Raw genomic sequence first — 23,393 nt, forward strand, 5'->3', positions numbered from 1 at the left:
CTCATAAAACAAGACAGTAAGCTTGTTTTATCATTTTCTCTCCTCAATGCCAGTCTCCCTCTGGTGTGCACCATCTCAGACGCACACAAGTGGAACAACCTTGTTTTATCTGTGATGGCTCCCTCGGTAGCAAATGCAGTACGTCCTTGTATCACACTGGTTTTAGAGATCTGCCATTTGAAAGGATGAGGATGATTTCAGAGACGAGGCTTCACAAGGCTGTAGGGTCCAAAAGCACCGCTTTATTATACAAGCTCCTAAGAGGACAGTTTAAAAGCAATATGCAGAACAAAAACATGCTCTCATCAGAACTTTGTGTGATACGAGCTTCGGGTATAAAACAAACAGACAGAAATGGAAAGGTTGTATTCAAGGTAACATTCACACTAGCAAAGAAATATGTCAACAAGACCAAAAACTGTCATCTCACATTTGAAAACACACAGATATCCACGCAGTCACCAACCCAAACCCTCAAACATAACATTATTAAGTATTCAGTCATTTAAAAATGAAACCTTACAGTCACATTATATCCTTTTCTAAACTGTACACCTGCTACACATACATGTTGAGATGATTCCTGCTGAGCAGCTCTCACCTCACACTGGATAACGTCATCACTGCAGTCATTTGCACTTACGTCTCATTTACTCTTAATCCACACTGATATATTTGTCTTTGGTTGGCATTTATTTACACATTTGCTGAAATAATATATGCTGATTATCTGCCTCATTGCACATTAAAGAATAGAAATGAACACTAAACACATGAACATTACCACGGTGAAATACAAACAAATAAGAATATTCACAAAACAGCATGGAAATGATGAGGATTGGCAGTTTTTGCTGGTATTTGTGAGGCTACATTCAAGAGAAAAATAATAAACAGTTCAGTCTTAACCGTTACATTGTACACAAACAACATTAAGTAAGACACAAAAGTTTTAAAAAGAAAGCATTTTTACCTTTATTTTCAGAACTTCAGGAGAATATTTAAGGCAATTGTGGAGTGCTTCATTTTTTGTAATTTTTCGGAGCCATTTAGAGAGTACGACGGAGTATTAGGGTCAAACAAAAAAACAAAAAAAGGAAATTACGAGAATAAAGTCATAATGTAATGAGAATAAAGTTACGACTTTATTCTCGTAATGTTACGACTTTATTCTCGTAATTTTACGACTTTATTCTATTACGACTATATTCTCGCAACATTACGAATTTATTCTCGTAATTTTACGACTTTATTCTCATTATATTATGACTTTATTCTCGTAATTTCCAATTTTTTTTGTCTTAGTTTGGCCCTAATACTCCGTCGTAAGAGAGTACAGATGATGTGAAGAAGTTATTTAATGCCACGAAAACAATCAAAGAATACTGGGACTTCTCTGAAGACTGAAACGGCGGCGAGGATGAGAGCAGAAGAATGGGCTGCATACTGCTTTCTCACCTGTGCTTTTGGTTTAAGAAAATGAATAATAATTATCTCCATGTGCAAGTTTGTAACTTATTATTCCTGCCCTCAAGGACATAAAGCAGGCACTGTAGGTCGGCATGTGTGTGGGGTATAAAATGGACCAGCCTAGATCACCCAAACAAGTAAACATTTGTCTGAACTGCACCAAACTACGACGTGCCTCTCACTCTTTACATCCATCCCTGCGTACGGCAGGACCTGCGCCCTCAGCTCTCACCACAGGGTTCCCCGTAGGCAGCGGGGCCACCAGACCACGTACCTGACGGTCTGGGAGCCGTTTTCAGATTCTTTTCAAGTTCACATTCGGCCTCCAGCTATTGTTGCAGGTGAGACTAAAAAAAAAAACATGCCGTCCTTCTCCCTCCTGCGGTCCAGACAATGTGCAGAAGACAATCCCGGCAGACGTTATTGTGAGACAGCTTGTGAGGACGATAATGTTCGTAAGACACAGAAGAGGAAGAGAATGGCAGGACTGTTTCCAGGTCAGCATTCAGAGCGATGGATGAGGCTTTTAGATCAGTATGAGGTCTGGAGACTCTGGGATGGTGTCTGGAACAGAAAAGCACATGTCGCTTCAGAGGACTGAAATCAGAAGTTATCCTCCTACACTAATCAGCATTTCATGCCTTTTTGCTGCCTTGTGGAAAAAAAAATGTTAATGTGGGTGTTTGCATATTCAGCAATGCACTTCCTGCTCAAATATGACATTTCTACTCCCGTGACTGCATTTAACTTTTATCTCACTCCTGCCTCGATAAGCTGATAAATGACAGGCAGAGACGGACACGTTTCACCAAAAATGAGGTGTTTTTCTGGAAATCCATCAAAAAAGCAGAACAAAAAGGACTGGAGCCCGAATTGCAACATATTGTAGATAATAGGGAAGTGGCGCTACTTAAATACCGCACAGCAGAAGGTCAGTGGGCCGAAAGGCATGAGGAAGAAAACTGAAGTGTAGCACAATCCACACAGCACGAAACAGAAAGAAAGATCAAGTTAAATAGTTCAACATCTGTGTAACGCTGAAGGAATTCAGTTCTGGCAGGAAAAAGTGTTCCTGACAAAAGTTTTTTTTTTTCCTTTGTGAGTTTTGAATTTAATTTTTTTCAATTTGTATTAATATTTGAGATTCTCCTTTCAGAGAAGAAGCTTGACTGTAATTTTAGATGTCATTAACCACTGGAAGCTGTTTATTGTAAAACAATTTCCTCTTTCTAAAATAATTTCACTTACATGTACAGGCCAACTGCAGCATCTGGACGAGCCTCAGTCAGTGAGATGGGCCTGTTTTGGCATATATGTTGTTTGTTTGTCATCTCTAAATGACCGTCAGCATATTTTAGGGGGTCTTTTGTTCAGCTCTCTTTTTCTCTCCTTCTCCTGATATCATTGAGCAAGAAAAAAGCTTGTCCATCCATCTATGTCTGGAATGTCTGAACAGGTGCCTCAGGAAGCAGCAGAAGAAAAAAAAATACTTGGGATTGAAGCTCTAAACCATAACTAATGTTTCAATATTACTGTAACTTGCCTTTCTTGGGAGAGTGACTTGCAAAAGAGGCAAGTGAAGAAGTCAAGAAAATAGGAACACGGTCACCTCCTTCAAAACAATACTGTTGGTCCTTGTTAGTGTCTATACAGTCCCAGTATATACTGTATATGTGTTCATAAGACACCCCAGGGCCCACCCCCACCCCCACCCCTGAAACGCCCACTAGAGTCTGATGGGAGTCGTATCAGATTCATGTCAGGATCTGATGTGAGACGCGCAGCAGCCCACTCGCTTTAGGCTGAAGTCTTGCGCAAGAGAGAAAGTCTTTCTGTCAGCACAAAAATGCAAAACATCTCAGCAGAAACACGTAAAGTCACGATTACTCATAGTAACGTCAACGTTACCACACTGAATTTTTGATTTTGAAAGAATGATGTCCTTGTTTGATATATTTTCATGACACTTAAAGTGCTTTTTAAGTTGAAGGAGTCTTTCAAAATGCAAAAGGTGCCTACAACAACTTTTCTGATTCATGATGTTTTACACATCTTTCTTGGTTTTATGTCCCCTTTTTTCCAACAGTTGCCAATTTAAAAAGAAAAACTGTTTTTGTTAAAGGCAACTGGGTTGTGGTGTATTATTGTGTTATATCGAAAGACCTGAACCAGTTTACATATTGGGTTTAGACCCAATATTTAAACCGCACATACGCCTGGCTCCTTTTATGTCTGTTTTTAAATCTCATCTTAAAATTCATTTTTACTCACTAGCTTTTATGATTGTTGTATTTCATTTGTGTTTTATGTTTTACGTTGTCCTGTTTTGTTTTTCTTTTTCTTTCACTTGTCCAGCACTTTGGTCAGCTGTTGTTTATAAAAGTGCTTTATAAGTAAACTTGAAATTGAACCTGAACATATCACCTACAGATTTCTGATGTATGTCAGAACGAAACCAAACTATGAAGTAAAGACTGGCTAGACAGGATTGTTAAGGCACAGTGTTGGAAAACTCACTGTACAAAAACATGTGGGCAGCACTGAACATGATCTATAAACACAACTGAGATGATTTGGTGACATCACCAAATGTTCAAACCCTGCAGCGAACTTTAGTCAGAAATGTTTCAACCAAGCACTGAGTGAAGGGTGTGAATGTTCAATTCACTCTTTTATTCATGTTATGTTTCATGAGTTAAAGCAACTTGTTTGTACTTGATCAAGTCTGAAACACAAGAAAATGTTCAAAACTTAAGGGGATCTGAGAATGCTTTGAGTGGGTTGAAGAATGACGTAACTTGCACTGATTTCATTGTGCAGAGTCTTAACAAGTATCTGCATCTCTTGCTTGGCCTGACCATAGTTTCCCTTGCGATATGAGTTTGCACTGTGAAGAAGTCTGTACTTTTGGGGGCACGTCGTACCTTCAGATGGGAAGAATACGTCCCCATGAGCAGGAGGCGACAGGGGCGTTCCCGGGTCGGACAGCAAGCGACGGCCCGTCTCAGAGGACTGCCTGGTCATGATCTGAGACACAGTCCGAGTCTTTATCTGAGGTGATCCTCCAAGAAACACTGGGTTTTCATGGCCGGGGGCCTCGCTGAAAACGCAACACGAGCACAAAAGAAAGAGAAGCAAGTAAGAAACCGACAAAATGACTCAATGACCTGTTACAAAACTCATATGTTGCTAAAGACTGTAAGAAATATAAGACGCACAGACATGAATCACTAAAATCATACATGACGGCATGCAACATCTGTTATCAAGTCATCCCTATACTGAAAGTAGAAGTTGCCACAGTGAATAAGATTAAATGTTTATCTGACGCTACATGAAGAAATCAGCTGTTACATGTTTTGGGCGTTTGTTTTGATGCTGCTCTGAGATCTGAAGGACTGTGGGAAACTCACCTGTCCATCCTCACCAGCTCCTGTGCACCTGGGAGAGAGGAAACAGGAAACGGGCCATTGTAAATGAACTGAAACAGAGCTGAGTGGGAACGTGCTTCCTACTGTGTGAAATACAGTTAATCCACCGCAGTGGCAGGAAATGCATCAGACCAAACACTCTGGGAACCCAGTGTAGGAAACTTCTATGTGACCCATAGCAAGGAGATGGAAATTAAGTTTGTGCGTGTGCGCATTGCTTGTTTGTGTTCATCAGTAATACATACGCCTGTTGGACTGGGCATTCTGCCTCTGTTTGTAGACGAGCACCAGAATAAGAGGCAGAGAGAGCAGAGCCAAGATGCAGGCTGCTAAAGCCAAGGCCACGGGCACGGAGCCTGGGAAGCAACAGAGGGACTGTGAGTTAAACAAACAGAATAACTGACGGCCTTCCGTTGTCTATGAAGCTCGAGTAAGGTAAATTTTTTTTACCAAGAGCTACAAAACACAGCAGCGAGTTTTACCAACGAAATGTTATTGCCTGGCTTCCCGGATAACCGAAATCAAGATTGCTAAATATATGTACAGATATGTTTTGCAATCTTAATTTCGGTCACATTTCGTTTTGAAAACTCACTGCTGTGTTTCGTACGATGACAATAAAGTAGGTCTAAGTCTAAGTTCTGTACCTGCAGGCGGTGTGGGATCCCAGACGGTGCAATTTTCCTGTCCAGTTCTTCCTAGAAAAGTTCAAATGAACACATTGCATCGTATAAGTCAAAATGTGACACCAGGGAAATGCATCTATGAACGGTCAAAGTTGTGATCACAACAGCCTATCCCAGTGATTCCCAACCTGTGGGCCCCCTGGTGGGCCGCGAAGGTATTGCAAGTGGGCCGCCAAAAAAGTATGATTTTTGTGGGGGGGATATAATTATATAAAAATATACAGAATAATATTTTAAATGTTAAAACTCAGTTATGTTTAAAATGATATTAAAAATGTTTAAATATTATTTTGTTTTGTTTTCCTTCAAGTATTAGACATGTGACAAGCAAATGAGCGATAGGAACTTTTGTTGTTATCGGTCGGACCACTTTTCAGCGGGACTGCGTTGCACTTGACTTATTTACGTTTGATGCTGATACCTGAAACTGGAGTGTAAAGATGGATAGCTGGCTAGCAACAGGGAGAATTAAAAAGTTTGGAGGTGGGCCGTGAACATTTTTGAGACATAAAAGTGGGCCCTGAGTTGGAAAAGGTTGGGAACCACAGGCCTATCCTACTTCAGAGCCAACAAAAACACTGTCTGTGACTCATTTGTATGAGCTTGTGCTTTCACACGCATTAATTACATGTGCTTACGTGGTGTAACATGAAGAACCAGGTGGCTGTGGGACCTCTGCTCCAGGGACGCGTGGTTGTGGTCCCTCTTGAAGTCCAGGATCATGCAGCAGTAGCGACCCTGGTCAGCATGGGTCACGTTCTGCAGGATCACCCACATCTTCTCATTCGTATATCCAAGTGTCAGCCCTGCCGGTAAGGTGCGGTTGATGTGGAAAGTACCGATGTTCATGTTCCGTGGGCCTGTCCCCGGTGTGCAGCGCCTGTCACTGTGGGGCGTGAAAAGCCAGCCGTGCTTCAGAACGTCATCCGGGTGCAAGGCGGCACCTCTCTGGGTGCACATGAGCTGAACAGTTGCACCTTCAGGGCACGTGTAGAACAGGTGAGGTGCAGAAACACCAAGCGTGGAGTGGGAATGAGACGTCTCAATAGCTGGAGAGAAGATAAATAAGGAAAAATGCAATTAACACATATGACTTCCTCTCAGAACATATCCTACCAATCCCGTGATTTAATTCAGAGATACAGTGGTGTGTTTGGCTACGGTTGAGTTGTATTGTTGTGGCTTCTTATGAGAGAAATGGGACTTATACAAAATGGAAATAACAACAAATGTCTGGGAAACTAAACCCAGGGGGAGAAATGTCTATATTTATAGATGACAAAGAAAAACCAGAGGAAAGAATGGAGTATTTCGATAAAAAAAAGAAGTTAAATTTAGTAAAGTTTATTTCTGTAGTGGTAGAAGCTGGTTTTTCCAAGGTACAAAATCCACGGAAGTTGCTTTAAGAAACTGCAAACGCAGACCATAATCATGTTGTGAGAGAAAAATGTAAGGGTATGCATTAAAAGTGTAAAAGGTACTATAATACAGGAATAACAACGAAAGTGATGATCCGCAATCAACAGCTTCAAACTTTCCAAAGGATTTTGGATGGAAATGCTTGTAGTAAGATGAGCCAATGATTAGGTTGTTTGGTCACATTAACCACAGTTATGTTTGCAGAAGTAAACACTGAGGTATCCACCCCCAACGACACTGCCAACGATGATGTTTAGAAGAGCATCATGCTCTCTAGTTGTTCCTTCTGCCTGTTGAGCTGGAAGATTAGACAAAGCCAGCACTACCTCAGTATTTTCAGCATTGCCTCAAAGCATCAGGCTGGACCCATCTGGGTGTTCCAGCAGGATCTTTTGCCCAAATACACATTAAAACAGCTCATTAAACAGGCAGAGCAAGGTAAGAGAAGGCCTTTGGAACTGTAGTCAAAGTCTTCACCTAGTTGTTATGAAAGATAAGCATTGCTTGAATGTCAGGTCTTTGCAGGAAACCTTCAGATATAATTAAACTCTATCAATTCTGCTAAGAAGACTGATCCAAAATCCTAGAGCAGGGCTCGGCAACCCGCGGCTCTAAAGCCGCATGCGGCTCTTTAGTGCCGCCCTAGTGGCTCCTGGAGCTTTTTCAAAAATGTTTGACCTTTTTTTCCTTTTTTTTCAACTTATTTTTTTCTTTTTTTTCCTCTTTTCTTCCTTTTTTCTCTTTTTTTCCCTTTTTTCTTCCTTTTTCCTTTCCTTTTTAATCTCGACGATTTTTACTTTTTTCTCAAAATTTTTACTTTTTTCTTGACATTTCGACTTTTTTCTCAACATTTCGATTTTTTACACAAAATTTTGACTATTTCCTCGACATTTCGACTTTTTTCTCGACATTTCGAAGTTTTTTCTCGAAGTGCATAATGAAAACAAAAATCTTCCCCCAGTTATAACTAATATAGATACATGCAGCATGTGTTGCCTTCATTCTAAGGCTTATACAAGACTTTTCATTTTTTGCGGCTCCAGACATATTGTTTTTTGTGTTTTTGGTCCAATATGGCTCTCTCAACATTTTGGGTTGCCGACCCCTGGACTAGAGGGACTCTTCAGACGCTTGTGGGTGTCCACTTTAGGCAGTGGGTTCATAGCATCTTGCAATGTATATTCAGCAAAGGTATTCATTATTATTTTACATATCTTTTCCAATCAGTTTATTTCAGAATGTCAAAAATGAATTAGAATTTAGGCCTTGTAGCAATTAGCAGACTCATCTACACTAATGCAAGGAACCCATGATGACCTTTGACATCCAGCATTCTTCCCCCGAGTTGGACACTAAAAGTTCAAGTTTCTATAAGTAAAATTCAACTCAGGCAGGAAATCACTGGTCATTTTAAATTAGCTGAGGCTGAGTGGACTGAAGTTTGTGCCTGTTGCCATGGCTCATAAAGTGGAGAACCACAATGCAAAAAAGTAATTATAGCAACTAGCAATTTCAATGTGGACTTAAAGCCAAAGCCCAGCATTTTCCATGAACCGATTCTGCTTGTGTCGTAGTCTTTGTGCCTTTGGGTCAACACAGTTTGTTTCTTGTTGTGTTTATTCAAACTGTGGTTAGAAATAGAGTTGAGTCTGCTGACTAAAACAAATCCACTAACCTCCTGTGGGAGTTAAATAGCCTGTTCCTTTCGGACAGCTGCAGATGCATATACAGCATCGCTGCGGCCGTAGAAACAGGGACAGTATAGAAATCTGACTGATGCTGTGTTTGATTCTTCCTTGAAATACCATAAACACCTTAAGATGTTATTACCCAGCGCTTGAATTTAAAAAGCTGTACTATGACACAGTTTGGCTGCATATAAATGTTCATGTGCACCCAGGAAACCAACAAGACAGCTGTTAGACGCTCCGTACACATTGCACACTCTTTCTAACGCGTTCTGCTTTCCACCACATCCTGCTCTTCGGTGCAGCAGTTACATGCATGCATAGATTAACCCTTAAGGTGTATTTTAAACGATTGAGTCCCCCTCCAAAAAAATACACCTCAAAACTGAGGCTACTTTCTAACAATCCCCCCAAATATGCACACACACAAACACATATGCACATAAAATAACACAACAGTGCAGCACTGTCCATTATGATTATAATGCTTTTTCTGCAATAGATTAGATTGTAGCTCAGCATCCAAGATTGCTTAGAGCTGCAGAGACAACACGAACAGCGTGTGCAAGTGTGTTCATGAACATTACCAGCATGTTTCAGGAGGGGGAAAAAAGTATGTCAGCTTTTACAGTAAGCATGTGTGTGTGTTTGCGTGCATTTCTGGAGGCTAGTCGGTGCCTGGTTTGAGGAGTGGACTTCCTTCCTGAGTTGTCTCCAAACACTCGACCCCCTCCTCCTCCCGTCTGATTGCCTGCCCTTTGATACTGAATTGAAATCTTTAAGGCTGCTAAGCCAGTATCAGTAACTTTCTCCAGCCAGTATCAGTAATGATGACCATCCCTCCTGACTCTTCTACTTTTTCAATCATACATGTATATAGATCTTATTTCACAAAATATGATCTTAGCTGAAGGAAAGTGGTCAGTGTTTTCTGTAACTGAACACAGAAATATCACATTTTTATTTATAAAAATCTTGACTTGATGACTTGAGTTAAATGAATTCCCCTTTGCTTGTTTTCCGATGTTTTCACCTTCTGTCCAAAGACAAACAAGTAAAAGCCTTTGGACTGCAGCAGCTGCTGTGGTAGCAGCTGCGCATGACTGAAGCACAATTAGCCACGACCTGTTTTTTTTAATGCACTTATACTCCCCCAGGGGGGCAGATACACTGTGTGAGAGAGCCTTTTGGGTCCTGCGAGAACATAAATGAGGAAGCAGAGCAGCCGTTTCAGTGTAAATGTCAATACCAGCTTCAAATGGTTGATTTAGTCTCAGCTGGGAAGGACATACAGTAGCTGAACAGTCGCTGACCTCGGCTCTTTGATTAACCGTGCATGTTTGTTTACACGCCATGTGTGCATCCTGTGTGTGTGTGTGTGTGTGTGTGTGTGTGTGTGTGTGTGTGTGTGTGTGTGTGTGTGTTTGTGTGTGTCAGAATGAGAAGCAGTGCCCCACTCCTGTGTGTGCGGCTGATCCCTACACTCGCCATTGTGTGCCAGGAAAAGCAATAGGAAGACCGTGGAGGGTGATTAAGGTGAAACTGTTATCCCCCGGCTGTTCCTCCCAATGTGTTGGGACAATAGCAGTGGAAGTCCTTCTCATCTAATGTTTCGGACCCACCCCGCCCTTCTCACTAGCCTTTTCTTGTTTGATAACAGCCGGCTCTGCCTTCCCTTGTCAGATTTACATGAGAAAATGAACTCTGGCAAATAGTTTTTTTTCTTTCCTTTTTGAAGTTTAGAGCCAAAGGTTCTCATGTAGCAAATGGATTATATTTCTTACATCTTCGTAACAAGACCAGACCTATAAGAGGAGGTATCTTGGGGAAACTAATATCTGTTGTTTGAGCACTTAAAGAGGCTCCAAGTGGGTGGTGTTCACCACAGTGTCAGCAAATGTGGTTGGAGGTAAAAAAGCTAACTTTTTAACACGTGCAAAACAGACAGCCCTTTTTTTTGTTCTTTTGTTAGTGATATACATAAGACATCTGTATTTTGGCTGGATTATAGATCTAAGTTGCCACCTGTGATCCTGATAGTCCCAGAGGGCCCAGACACAATCTGGCCTTTGTTTTCATCCTCGGTGCCACCTGTTGAGGACATGCTGTCAATGTCCCAGTAGTTGCCCTCAGACATATGACATATGCAAGTTGGTTATATAATATGTACATTAAGACTTCTCTTCACCAAGAGTTGAACACAAACTGAGCTGAACTTAAAATACAGCTACATTTGATATTCACAAATCCTCTACCTGAGTACATGTTCTCCTTCCTGATACACCACTTAAGGCTTTTTTTCACGGTAAAGTTACTTTGACTCATTACAGGATGCCTGTAAAATCAGGAAATCACCCCCTGCACACACTAACACCAAAAGAAAAGAGGGTTCGAGTAGCCGCTTCTGGTGATTATAACTTAACAAACAGATACAGCAACAGGAAATGTCAAAATCTGTTACAAAAGTGCCCACATAAGGAAGTGGCTGTGAGTAAACACGCCATCATGTTCAGGTGTCCATAATCGCCGGTCAGAGGAAATTTCCTTAGCTTTTACGAGCTGAGCAAATCTGAGATAAGTTATTAACAGCAGGGACACTGTTTCCTTTCACGGTCTTCCTGTTCTTCAGCCTCAGGATTTGCATTTAGCCAAGTAAAAGACATATTTACGACATAATTACTACACTCTTTCATCATAAGTCTTACTTAAGTCACAATGCAGATGAAATGCCATTTTGAAAGTTTTGATGGGAAATTTTGTTGTTTTGAAACAGCAGAGGTTATTATTACATCATCCTGATTAACACAATTACTGACTTTTTCCCCCACTCTTCCCCATTCTCTATATTTGAGTCGCTCTGCTTAGAGTTGACTAAAATATTGCTGTTACAGTCAACACCTGCCAGCTTTCCTGAACAAAGTTTGTAGTTGTAGCTGCTTTGCTTAGACGATGAGTCAAGGTTAATGTCGTGTCCTTGGGCCGTTCAGGGAACCGCCAGTGTGGGAGGCAACACTGTTCCCAGCAGCGTGGAGGTCACTGGTGGTAATTTCATTTATCATCCTCGCCGCATGCTTAAAGGGGACTGCAGCAACTAATTCATAGATCGTTCAATATGTGAACCCCAGAAAAATCCCAGGGCAGAGAACCTCCTCCGCAGTCGTCTTATTACTAAGGTACTTTCAGTGTAGGCTCACACAACTGCTGCACATGCACATGCATACCCTGGCCTGTCCCTGTCAACGGCCCTGGCCAAAGGTAAGCTGTGCCCTGGTAAAGATGTATTCAGTTAAGACACACAGCAGAGAGTGGCCCCATTCAGACTCCACTGAGCATTTTTAACTGAGCCATTGTCCACCCCGGCAAACTAAACACTTATCTGAGAGGAAAACCCCGCTGATTACAGCTGGGTTTCACTCAAGTGGTATTTTGCACAGTGGAAGTCCATTATTGGCAGTGGCACAAACAGCTGTTTTCATCATCGGCTGAAAAGAAGGAAACCTCCAACAAAGAGGACATAACAAGTCTGCCAGGAGGGCGTTGGATGGTCTCAGACCTGTCGTCTTTCATGGAGCCTGTCAGTCTCACAAGCCTCAATGCACACCATCTACATGCACTTTAGATTGAGTCATTACGTGATTTACAAACGTTTTACATCTAAAAATTTACCTCAGACCTTTTTTTTTTCATCCCGAAAATGCCAAATTTAAAGGTCTTCAATGAAATCATTACTGCTTTTCACTGACCTTTCAGCTTATCTAAACAGAATTAGGCAACAGGCTGAAAAGTGATAAAGTTTGGATGTGTGTTTGAAGTGAAGCAGCCAGCACCCAGGGAGGCAACAGCTGGTTCTCCTCTAAACTCTGAATAAGTCCTTGAATAAACTGCAGCGTTTGATTAGAGCTGCCAGGAAGAAGCGCAGAAATACTGTAAGAATAAAGCAGTTTTTAGGTGGATCGATCACTGGAGGCCAAGGAGCTCATGATGCTGCTCTCTCTTTTTAGTTCTTAGTTGTTAGTTGTTTTTTTCTTTCTGGTTTGTTGTTTTTTCCTCCAAATGTGGGCCACATTTCTGAGGTAAAGGCCCTTGTTTGCGGCTGAGTTTAAGGTGGATTTACACTTCACAGCAGCCCAAAGGAGGAGCTCCGGAACCGCTCGGCCAGATGTTCTGCGTCAAAACAAAAACAGCGAGGCTCCACATGTGGGAGATGTCTACAGCCCCAATAGTTTTACACACACGCCAGGAGCCGGCATGAGAGCTGCAAAGCACAGCTGTTTCTTAAGGACAATAAATAAAAAAGAAAGCAAGGATGGGGGCAAAACAGATTAAAGTCATCAATTTACATCCAGCTGCCAAAGCGTCACATTAAGTTTCTACTTGTTTAGACAGACAGGTCTTAATCTACTTTTGACATTTTCTCACATTTTACTTAATGGACTTACCTGCAGTAACGGGCAACAGGACCGAGAAAATCCAAAACATGAGCTTTCGTCCAGAAACTGATATTAGAGCCGGCAACCTCCGCTCCATGTCTGCGGGGAGGGGACGCCAAAAGTAGCAGAGGTGGTTTTAGTTTGTTTGTTTTGTTTTGTTTTCACCCTCTCACAATCCAGTCAATTATTTGCTTTTGTTAATCTTTGTTCAATTTACCTCGTCTACTTCCTAATCTGAGCACGTTCTCTTAACTTTGCACCAAAACACAGATACTGTCCGTCCTCCAGTACTTTACTCTCTGAGCTGCGCCGCTTTAAAGCAACGTGATACTATGAGTGAGGAGGCCACGCCCCCGGGTGGGCTGGCCACGCCCCCTGGCGGGCTGGCCACGCCCCCGAGACGGCAGTCTTGTTTTTGGTCAAAATCTGCATTTATTTTGCAGTCTATTTATAAACATGCAGAGCTGGGTAGAGTAGCCAAAAATTTTACTCAAGTAAAAGTACTGTTACTTCAGAATAATATGACTCAAGTAGAAGTAAAAAGTAGTCATCCAAATAATTACTTGAGTAAAAGTAAAAAAGTACTTGGTGAAAAAACTACTCAAGTACTGAGTAACTGTTGAGTAATGTCTGATTTATTTTTTTTAACACAACCATTCAAACAGACAAAAGTACAAAATAATCATCTTCAGGCAAATTAAATCAATAAAATAATAAAATAAATTAAAATTAATAAAAAATAGCTCAAATTAAAATAAGCTTAAAGTAAAGTCAAGTACTTTAATAAATAATAAAATAAATAAAATAACAGAATAAAAAAATAAATTAAGCACAAGTAGCACAAAATTTCAAGCCTTTGTACTTTTCTTTTTTAACCAGGCAGAACTAGAACAAGCCCATGAACTCATAGAAACTCTGTGTGTTTGAGTCTGTGTAAATGTGACAAAACATGAAAAAAACAAACATTTTTCCCAAAGAATCACTCAGTGATGTCATGAGATTGACGCGTACGCGGATAAAAGGGATAAAAGAAAAGTAACAGCTCAACGTAGCCTAATGTAGCGGAGTAAGAGCAACAGTTTCTTCTTCACAAATCTACTCAAGTAAAAGTAAAAAGTACAGTGATTCAAAACTACTCCTAAAAGTACAACATTTCTCAAAACTTACTCAAGTAAATGTAACAGAGTAAATGTAACTCGTTACTACCCACCTCTGTAAAAACGGACATAAAAAATACAAACATTAGAAAGAGCAAGTTATTGGTTAGTTTTTATCAACTGGTATAATGAATATTTTAAATACACACGACTCTCATTAAAACTTAAAAGTATAAAGCAACTAGACTCTTTCTAAAGCACTACAGAAGACAGTCTAATATTAATGTTTGATGTATATTTCTCTAATGTTTACAATTATTTGACATTAAAGAGGTTGAGGTTAAATAAAACTATTCTTTGTGTTTAGATGACCGAGCGGTGCGTTTTTATTTTCACATTATTCTAAGGTTTAGTCATCTCAGCCTCAGGGGGAAAGCAGGGTCAATGTTTTTACAACAGGCAGGTCAGACTTGTCGAACAAGAATTTACCGTCACCTCTGTTTCATGCAATGATACTTGTAGCTTTGTTTTATTCATCAGAATCATTCAGGGCTTTGATGGAGGGGTTTCTTTGAGTTTGCATAGGTTTTTTTTTTTTTTCATACATTCAACTTACACTTTACAGCCTTTACACCAAATCAAAAAAAGGTATGGACAATGAAAATAAAGTAATAACACAGCATAACTACATACTACACTACTGGTGCAAACCGTAGTATGTACAATATGTACTTTACAGTATTTAATAAATATCAGATTTTTTTATCTCTGGGTAAATATCCAGTAATGACTAACCAATCTTCCTGGGAAACTGTATCCCATAATGCATTTGGTCCCTACGTCAAAATGTTGTCACACTAGTCACTAATCTGTTTTTTTTAAGTGGCAAACATTTATAATATAATGAAAATAAACTACAGTACGAGGTTTCACAAACATTCAGTGTTTCACAAACATGCTTTCGTACCAGATCACAGAACAATCACCTGTTGACATATTTCACCCAACATTGTCTTTCCTTAACTGCATTATAACTTGTTCCTGTATCAACTTTTTTTTTAATGTGCTACAGGCCTGAAGTTGACAAATTGATTTACTGTATATTAACAAATAAAATTAATTTGATGGAAAAAAAACATTATACAGTAGATTTAAAATGAATTTGATTGTTTTTCCAGGGTTTTATATTTTCCATGTTTTCCAAACTCTGTTGCCAAGATCACAAGTCAGCGTCTTACAGCCTCTTCTCTTTGCCTCATTTACTCTTCACATTTTCGTTTTGGCCGTCATGGGATATTATTTTTTTGCGTGTCAGAGAGTATAGTCCTTGCTGGTAAATGTATCCTGATTAACATGTTGATCTTGAAGTGGAACAACAAAATGCTTTCACTTGCAGGCCCAGTCACACCGTTGCTGGAGCCGGTTCACACGTGGGTAGGATTAGTAATACATCCATCTCTGAATGTTTTCCTCGTCCCTTCGTTCCTCATGCAGACCTCGACCACCATCCATGTTCGCATCGTGGACGAGAACGATAACGCTCCGGAGTTCCCTGAGGAGGAGTACGTCACGGTGCTGAGCGAGGGACCAGAGACGGTGGGAGCCACCATCGCTACGGTAACTGCCATCGACCCGGACGAGGGTCTAAACGGCACGCTGAGATACGCCATTGCTCAGGGCAACGTAATCCAGACCTTCAACATCGACAGCTTCACCGTGAGTCAGAAAGCTGTCGGTTCTGAAGCAGCCATAAATAAACCAAAGAAATAAAAACAAACTCTCTGCTTTGCTTGTTTCAGGGGAGAATCATCGCCGTAAAGGAGTTGGACTACGAGATCAGCAGTGGTCATTATGCACTGGTTGTCACGGCTACTGACCAGTGTCCAAAGCCTGCTCTGCGCTTGACATCAAGCACAACAGTAATCACACAATTCAATTCAATTTTATTTATATAGCATCTATTACAACAGAAGTTATCTCTAGGCGCTTTCCAGAGACCCAGAGCAATTATTACATAAACATAACATACATACACACAATATTTTATTCCTGTTTACCAGAGGTGTCAAAAGTATTCACATTCATTATTTATGTAGAAGTATAGATACTAGAGTTTAAAAATACTCCTGAAGAAGTTGAAGTATCAACTCAAGTTTTTTACTCAAGCAAAAATATAAAAGTACTGGTTTCAAAACTACTTAAAGTGTAAAAGTAATGTAAGGGGGAAAAAAGCCATTAAGGACAAAAGCCATTGAAAATGAATGTATCTTAGTATAATGCAAATATATTAAAGAACCATATATGTGTACTATTGAGCATTAACATGTGTTTCAGAGAGCAGGAGATATGATGACTAGTTGCCTATAAGTATTGTAATGGTGCAAAAAGTCAAACTTCAGAGGCATGTTATCATTTATCCTAACCTTTATTGGAATGTACATCCAAGTTTAGTTGCAGGAATCTGAGGGAACGGATGTAAGAACAAAACTGGACAAGAACATCCTTCATTGTGCCACAACCAAATTCACAATTTAACTGGATAGTCTTTTTTTAAAGGCCGAAATGAAATAGATTAACGAGGCTGTTTTTAAAATGTAAGGAGTAAAAAGTACAGATAATTGCGTGAAAATGTAAGGAGTAAAAGTAAAAAGTCGTCTGAAAAATAATTACTCCAGTGAAGTATAGATAACCAAAATTTCTACTTAAGTAAGGTAACGAAGTATTTGTACTTGCCGTATTTGTACTTCGTTACTTGACACCTCTGGTGTTTACCAAAAAGATGCATGTTCTCCGACATGGGTCAGACTGAGAGCGCCGGTTATGGTGCACGTGACGAATCAGGCTCCACTCAGCTTTGTGTCAAGAAGTCTGCCCTCTCCCTCGTTAGGTGCTGGTGAACGTCTTAGACGTGAACGACGTCACGCCAACCTTCCCCAGAGCCTACGAGGGCCCGTATGACGTAGCAGAGGGCCAGCCGGGGCCCCGGGTCTGGACCCTCAGGGCCAGCGATGAAGACTCTGGGCTCAATGGAAAAGTGGAGTACAGCATCACTGGAGGAGATTACCAGAGTCAGTATGAGACGGGGGGGTTTGTGTGTGTGTGTGTGTGTGTGTGTGTGTGTGTGTGTGTGTGTGTGTGTGTGTGTGTGTGTGTGTGTGTGTGTGTGTGTGTGTGTGTGTGTGTGTGTGTGTGTGTGTGTGTGTGTGTGTGTGTGTGTGTGTGTGTGTGTGTGACTGCATCATCTCCATTCATCTCTGAGCTTTGTGTCTACCTGTCAGATGAATTCATGATCTCTCCTGTGGAGGGAGAGCTCCGGGTGAGGAAAGATGTGGAGCTGGACAGAGAGACAACAGCCTTCTACAACATCACGGTTACAGCTCGAGACCTGGGAACTCCATCTCTCAACAGTTCGGTGAGACATATTATTACACCACACTCTCCCATCACATCCGCTTGAACAATCAGGAACTTGCAAACCTGACTTCTCCATATTAACTTACCTTCAATACAAACTAACACCCAACTCTAGCAACCACACCTCTCTGTAGTCAGCACTTACAGTATGATCAGAAATGTTTAACAGCTGCTTTTTGATGCATTTAAGGACTTAAGTAGCACAAACGTTTCCATCATATACCCATCGTAAAGAGACAACCCACGCAGCACTATTGTGAACAGGCGATGTGTGTTTGAGAGGATCACCCTTGTTATCCTCAGGTGGTGGTGGGTGTCCACGTCCTGGACATCAACGATAACGACCCGGTCCTCCTGAACCTTCCCCACAACACGAGTGTGAGCGAGGGCGCTTCCATACACACCTCCGTGGCGAGAATCCATGCACGGGACGCAGACAACGAGCGCAACGCGCTGCTCACTTATAACATAACGGCTGGAAACCTGGGAGGAGCCTTCTACATCAACGACACGGTAACGGAAATGCAGGCTGTAGTTTAAGCATGAAAATTACAGAGAGCCGGCATGGACGTCGGAAGTTTGAGCTTTGTTACTGGCAGCTCCCAAAGTTTTTAATACTTTCAGTTCTCTGCCTTTTCTTGCTCACAGCAGGAGTTGCATTTCCCTTTCAGCTGCCTCATTCACACTTTTGCTTTTAAATACATTGATCTGATTGTGGTAGCAAACATATTATTACCATGTGCACACATATGGCGTGTCATACAGAAGAGTCTGGTGTTACAAGGATGGTGTTTGGTCCATCTGGAACAGGGGTCGGCAACCCGCGGCTCCAGAGCCGCATGCGGCTCTTTAGCGCCGGCCTACTGGCTCCTAGAGCTTTTTCAAAAATGTTTGACCTTTTTTTTCCTTTTTTTCCTTTTTTCTTCTCTTTTTCCTTTTTTTCTTCTTTTTCTCTCTCTTTTTCTCTTTTTTCTTCCTTTTCCTTTCCTTTTAATCTCGACATTTCGACTTTTTTCTCAACATTTCGACTTTTTTCTCAAAATTTTGACTTTTCTCTCGACATTTCAACTTTGTTCTCAACATTTCAACTTTTTTCTCGACATTTCAACTTTTCTTCAAGATTGTACTTCAACATTAATCTTGACATTTTGACTTTTTTCTCGAAATTTCGACTTTTTTCTCAACATTTTGACTTTTTCTCGACATTTCGACTTTTTTCTCGAAGTGAATAATGAAAAAAAAAATCTTCCCCCAGTTATAACTAATATAGATACATGCAGCATGTGTTGCCTTCATTCTAAGTCTTATACAAGACTTTTCATTTTTTGGGACTCCAGACATATTTGTTTTTTGTGTTTTTGGTCTAATATGGCTCTTTCAACATTTTGGGTTGCAGACCCCTGATCTGGAAGAACCAACTATATACTTAATATCTTCCTTTTCTGAGTACGTTATTTGAAGTTTTTTCTAAAAACAGCAGCATAAATATGTTTTAACTTTAAAAATATATAGATGATACGATCACATGACAGAGACACATTTACTCAAGGTAATCAATAATCTCAAGAAAAAGACTTATCATGACATCTGGATTAAAAAGCTGCATTATTCAGCTGTTTTAACACACCCAGGTCTGTTTCCACTGTCGGCTGCTTAAGAGACGGGAGTTTTTATGTTCCCGTAGGTGGTTTTACAACAAACGACAGGTTGTTGTTGTTTTTTCAAACCACAGAAATGAAAGTTGTTGGTACACTTATCTTTAACCTTTACATGCTAGTGCTCCATGCAGAGCACCTGTAACTCCGTGTGTGTCCTGCGTCTCTCAGACAGGTGTGGTGAAGGTGAACAGACCCCTGGACAGAGAGCGAGTGGCGGAGTACACACTCACCATCACCGTCAAGGACAACCCCGAGAACCCGCGCATCGCCCGCAGGGTAACCCCACTCTCCTGTGCACGTGTACCACCGCAGCGCTCACACCGTGTCACCATTCAGCTATTATTCCATTAATCTGATAAAGGGGCTTACCCAGACAGAATTTCCTTATTGGGGATTTATATTCTCAGTTCCTGTAACATCATCTAAACTGGCCTAACCTGTAGCCTGTGCTTCTGTACTTGTCTCATCTCACCAGAACGTTACACAATCTCTTCGCTGAGATTGTTATCTCGTCTCCCTTCTGTGTCTTGTTATGTCTTCCCTATTATATGAAAACATGGAAACACTGTCACAAGCTGCAGTTGTATTCAGGCAGTACTGTCTCCTTATCGTTCCCTTCATTCTGTCCCACTTTTAAGCTTTGATGTCGTCAGGATGTCCCTATATTTAGTCTTTTTTCCATTTTTCCAATGCATAACCAATACTGCCACTCTACTGACGGGGGGTGAAAGATACAGGAAAGCATGAAAATTATTTTCTGTCAGTTTTTTGCGACAGACAAAAAAACAAAACCTCTGAGATTTAGATTTATTCAATAAAACACATTGTGACCTGTCATTTGCACGCTCCTCGTTAGAAATGAGAACATCAGAACAACTGAAAGTAAGGCTGGTTAATTTCTCTGTTTAAAAAGCGCTGTTGAAATCGTCTGTGGTGAAGGCGAGAAGCTTCTCCAGTCGTCAACAAGCCCTGAACCTGTCAGGGTGTGAATAGTGCAGCAGCTGCAAAACCTGTACTTCTGAACGTCTCCAAGAAAGTGACATGCGATCATGAAAATGCTTTTTTGAGGGTTAATTAAATCATTTCATTGCATTTTTCCTGTTTCTAGCGTGGCTGGGATCCATCCCAGCTACCACAGAGCAAGAGGAGGGGTACTTTGGATTAGAATTTAGATTTAGATGTCTTTATTGCCGCTGAATAAGTTCAGTGACATTGCAGCTCTCGTTTGCAAAGAAAAATATTAAAAACAACAGCAACAATACAATAAAATTCTTTGTATATGTATGATCTAAGGCTGGGTGATTTTGGACAAAAATAAAATCCCGATTCTTTTCTCTGAAAACCCGATTTTCGATTTCGATTTTTTTGGTAAAACTACAAAAGACAATGGAATAAATTGTTTCAAATATTTTATCTTTATTTTTAAAGAAAAATAGCAAACAAATTTCCCTATTGGGAATGAAGTGCAATTGAAAGATACTGTAAATCCTCCTTGAGTTTAGTAAAGTGACAACATTTACAATTTTCTTGACCAAACAAAGATGACTAGACGAGCTCTGTCTGTAATGCAGCCAGCTGCAAAAAAGGAAAATTGATTTTCCTTTTTTTAACATCGTCTTGATTAATAAATCCGATTTAGATTTAAAATCGATTAATTGCACAGCCCTAGTATGATCAGTTTAGAATCACCTGATGAAATAACACCTTGAGAAAACTCATGCAAGGACGGGGAGATCGAGGAATCGGCAAATGTCCCTTTAATCGTTGCTTCTTTACCCTTGTAACCCTGTCTGCTAGGACTCAGACTTCTTGGTCATCACCATCCTGGATGAGAACGACAACAGACCCATCTTCACCCAGACCAGCTACAGAGCAGAAATCACAGAGAACTCTGCAGCAGGTAACGTGTGTGTGTGTGTTACATGTGTGGGCGCGTGTTGCGTGTCTACTGTACCTTCTTGGTTATCGTGAGCAGGTAATGTACTGTATGTTTGCAGCACGTAGCAGAAACCTTGTAGCACTTGAAGCAACGTCTTAACCACTTCCTGACTTTGTTTACACACAATCGTTCGCCGGTTCTTAGTCAGGGACTCAAGGAATTCTCAATTAACTGCAACATTACAAGTTTGTTTTGAACTTGAGGTGCAATTACTACCCGTGTAATTAAGGAGGCGGTTCGCCACATGTATTTCTTTCTTGCCTGGAACTTTCCATTCCTGTTTTAATGACATTTCTGTGCAGTAAATACAAATGTGTGTTCTGTAATGTCTACTTGTGTCTCAGGCAGCACCATAACTGTTTTAAATGGGCCCATTCTGGCTGAGGACAAAGATATCGGACCTAATTCTGTGGTGAAGTACCGCCTGCTGGGAGCGAGGGTGGACCTCTTTACTGTTGATGCTCATACTGGTAAAATGACTTTGCAGTTAAAAGTAAATAGAAATGAACTTTTTTTTTAAAGGTGCAGTGCAAAAATTCCCTTTCTCCGTATCTCCCTTCAAGGTGTCATATCTGTGCGTCAGGGAGCTAGATTGGACCGCGAAGCATTTCAGGAGCCTCGGGTGGAGCTGATTCTGGTCGGGGTGGACGTAGGAGGCTTAAACAACAGTGTCCCCCTCACAGTTACGGTCCTGGACCAGAATGACAACCCGCCTGTCTTCAGTCCCTCCAGTTTCAGTGTCCGACTCCCCGAGAGCAGCCCCACCGGTGCGTGTGTTGTCGTGTGATCGGTGTGTACGTATATGGCACTTTTCCACTAGTACCTACTCGGCTCAACTCAACTTGGCCTGGTTCTTTTCCATAACAATTCAGCAACTGGAGAGTAGGCGGGTTGGAGCGAAGCTGCTGTGACGTATTTGATTGTGTATCTAAACGACGAAGACAACACTAAAGATGTAGATAATGGAGGAGATGATAAATGTGCTGCTGGGTCTGATAAAGTTAGAAAATGAGAGTGAGAGAAGCTTCAAGCAGCTACCGTTTTTTAAGTTTTTAGTTCATCTCAACGCTGCTGAAAAGTCCGAGCAGCTATGAAGTGACAAAGCTCCTGGTAGATCTTGTTCCTTATCGCCCGTCTAGATCCCTTTTTAATTCTCTCCTCAGCCACCAGGTTTATGAACATCTGCACCTCAGAGTTGGATCACCAAACAGACTTTTGCTGGTGGAATAAAATGAACAAGAAGCCGTCAGAGTCTCTTTCTCTGATGTCACATCCTGACTCAGACGTCTGACTCCAACCCCCCGACCAATCGGTGGCCTGTAGTGTGATGATGTCAGATACAGCCTGACTCTGCCGCTTAGAACCTCGGCAAAGTAGTTACAGGAAAAGTATCTACTCGGCACGTTAAACCCCTAGTGGGAAAGCGCTGAGTCGAGCCGAGCCAGGCTGTCAGGATTGGTTAGAGGACCCGAGAGCAGGAGGCAGGATTTCCAAAAAACGTAGGTTTATTCGCAAAAACAAAACCAAAAACGCTGCTGAGCAGGATCAAAAATGGAACAGGAACATGAAGAAAACTAGGAGAACCTGACGAGGAGAACATGGAGGGAGCAAACAGTATGGACCAGCAAGGAGCAGGGGAAAGACAACACTAGATATACACAAAGGATAACGAGACACAGGTGCAGACAATCAGGGCAGATGGAAACAGGAGGGTCAAGACAGAACTGAGGCCACGTTTACACATAGCCGGGTATTTACAAAAACGGATATTTCCCCCTCTACGTTTTGAAAAATACCCTTGTTTACACGAACCCGCATAAATATGCTGTTAAGGTGTTATGAGCAGCCAAACCTACAGGGGGCAGTGTAACGAGAAGCTAAAGTCATGCTAGCCAATCAGAATCCTGGAAAAAAACTTCAACAAATGACACGTGTGAAGCCTGAATAATATGGTTCCGCGCAGCCCCCCAGTCTCGCGCTCAGAAGGCACGCCGATCTTTCCCAGTGTCCAGCCGGGGTACTGCAACAAAAAATCCCATGGGGCCCAGAAAGCTTTTTTCCCATAGACCGCAATAGTAAAAGTGAAGCCTCTAAAACTGTTCACAGGAACCTCCAGCTGTAATCACCGGCAATTACTAATCTTTGTATTCTATATTTTTAA

General features: G+C 41.2%; 2 protein-coding genes across 3 annotated transcripts in view; one reads left to right on the forward strand and one right to left on the reverse strand.

Moving 5' to 3' along the window:
• Positions 1–23,393, forward strand: part of cdh23 (cadherin-related 23) — a 230,210-nt gene that overhangs the window by 183,345 nt on the left and 23,472 nt on the right. The window contains exons 37-45 of the mRNA XM_061745915.1: positions 15,716–15,937; positions 16,021–16,140; positions 17,109–17,289; positions 17,500–17,633; positions 17,939–18,148; positions 19,462–19,569; positions 21,091–21,193; positions 21,577–21,702; positions 21,796–21,999. Of these exons, the coding sequence (XP_061601899.1) occupies positions 15,716–15,937; positions 16,021–16,140; positions 17,109–17,289; positions 17,500–17,633; positions 17,939–18,148; positions 19,462–19,569; positions 21,091–21,193; positions 21,577–21,702; positions 21,796–21,999 (1,408 nt within the window). The remainder of the gene's footprint in view (positions 1–15,715; positions 15,938–16,020; positions 16,141–17,108; positions 17,290–17,499; positions 17,634–17,938; positions 18,149–19,461; positions 19,570–21,090; positions 21,194–21,576; positions 21,703–21,795; positions 22,000–23,393) is intronic.
• vsir (V-set immunoregulatory receptor) lies at positions 223–13,422 on the reverse strand. Of its 2 annotated transcripts, XM_061745359.1 has the most exons (8): positions 13,342–13,415; positions 13,134–13,223; positions 6,226–6,636; positions 5,549–5,599; positions 5,147–5,257; positions 4,884–4,911; positions 4,395–4,570; positions 223–2,034 (listed from the first exon to the last, which is right to left on the reverse strand). In XM_061745359.1, exons 2-8 carry the CDS (start codon positions 13,219–13,221, stop codon positions 1,997–1,999), a joined length of 903 nt encoding a protein of 300 aa, XP_061601343.1. In that variant the 5' UTR covers positions 13,222–13,223; positions 13,342–13,415; the 3' UTR covers positions 223–1,996. The 2 variants fall into 2 exon arrangements, with proteins under 2 accessions (XP_061601343.1, XP_061601342.1); XM_061745358.1 differs by having other exon boundaries at positions 13,134–13,422.

The sequence above is a fragment of the Cololabis saira genome, chromosome 17 (assembly GCF_033807715.1).
Source record: "Cololabis saira isolate AMF1-May2022 chromosome 17, fColSai1.1, whole genome shotgun sequence".
Classification (NCBI taxonomy): domain Eukaryota; kingdom Metazoa; phylum Chordata; class Actinopteri; order Beloniformes; family Belonidae; genus Cololabis; species Cololabis saira.

Coding starts and splice junctions, on each gene's coding strand:
- vsir (XM_061745358.1), bottom strand. CDS start 13,221: ATGGAGCGGAGGTTGCCGGCTCTAATATCAGTTTCTGGACGAAAGCTC. Junction 5,600..6,225: donor GGTTCTTCATGTTACACCAC/GTAAGCACATGT, acceptor GAACTTTTCTAG/GAAGAACTGGACAGGAAAAT. Junction 4,571..4,883: donor GAGCTGGTGAGGATGGACAG/GTGAGTTTCCCA, acceptor TTGCGTTTTCAG/CGAGGCCCCCGGCCATGAAA.